This window comes from Penaeus monodon, chromosome 29, assembly GCF_015228065.2.
Source record: "Penaeus monodon isolate SGIC_2016 chromosome 29, NSTDA_Pmon_1, whole genome shotgun sequence".
NCBI lineage: Eukaryota > Metazoa > Arthropoda > Malacostraca > Decapoda > Penaeidae > Penaeus > Penaeus monodon.
The window spans coordinates 2,608,821-2,609,620 of NC_051414.1; the positions used below are offsets into that span (position 1 = coordinate 2,608,821).

Genomic DNA, 800 nt, shown 5'->3' on the forward strand with positions numbered 1-800 from the left:
CTTTGACTGTGATTTACTTTCAGTGTTTATCAGTCCATTCCTATTAAGGCAAGATAGAGCTTGGACTGATTTCTTAAGTGAAGATAAGCTGCAACGGAGGAGGCTTCTTAACCATTGCTGGAATGCGAAAATCGGAATCTACTAGATACCTTAATGCGTAGATCTGCAGATTCTGATAAGCTATTATTGCCTTACATTTATTTTCCCGTGATCCTAGACCTGGTTGTGTTGTTTTGAGTGTTCCTTACGGCACACTTATTATCTCTGTCTTCTCAACCTCTGCGCGGCTACATAAATACATCGATTTGGATCCCTATTGCTTCCTAAAATTGGCCCTCTCGAGAAACACGTAAAAGTGTGAACCACCCGATTCCCTTCATTTTTTTTTTTTTCGTCTTTTCTTGGTCAATATTCACTAAAGCAACAACCACTACTGACAACTGACCTGGTAAACGGCAACGAGTTCATCTCCCAAAGCGATTATAACAATTTAACACGGCCTTAATCACATAAATTTGAGGAAATTCCAAGTCCTCTTTGCCCTTTTGTGTTTATACTACTTTCGACAACATTTGGTTAGAACGTATCCTGAAAAACGCGATTGAGTGTATTCAATTTTCGGTGATTTGCATTTGATGTATATATGCATCAGTTTCATCTGTGTTTTATATTTTTTGTTGTAATAAACATAAAATTTTCCTTGTCTTATTTTTATGAACTATTTTCCTCTTTATTTTGCTCTAACTATTTTTATGTATTTGTTTCTATGGGTGCCTATTTGTGTAAGTCTTAATAGATTT

The 800-nt window shown here is 35.9% G+C and overlaps 1 protein-coding gene across 1 annotated transcript in view; it reads right to left on the minus strand.

Annotated features, from left to right (window-relative positions):
* The window catches only part of LOC119591901, an 11,534-nt gene extending 10,951 nt beyond the window's left edge, over window positions 1-583 (minus strand). The window contains exon 1 of the mRNA XM_037940653.1: window positions 446-583. Within this exon, the coding sequence (XP_037796581.1) occupies window positions 446-468 (23 nt within the window). The 5' untranslated portion in view covers window positions 469-583. The remainder of the gene's footprint in view (window positions 1-445) is intronic.
* Window positions 584-800: the final 217 nt, after the last annotated feature.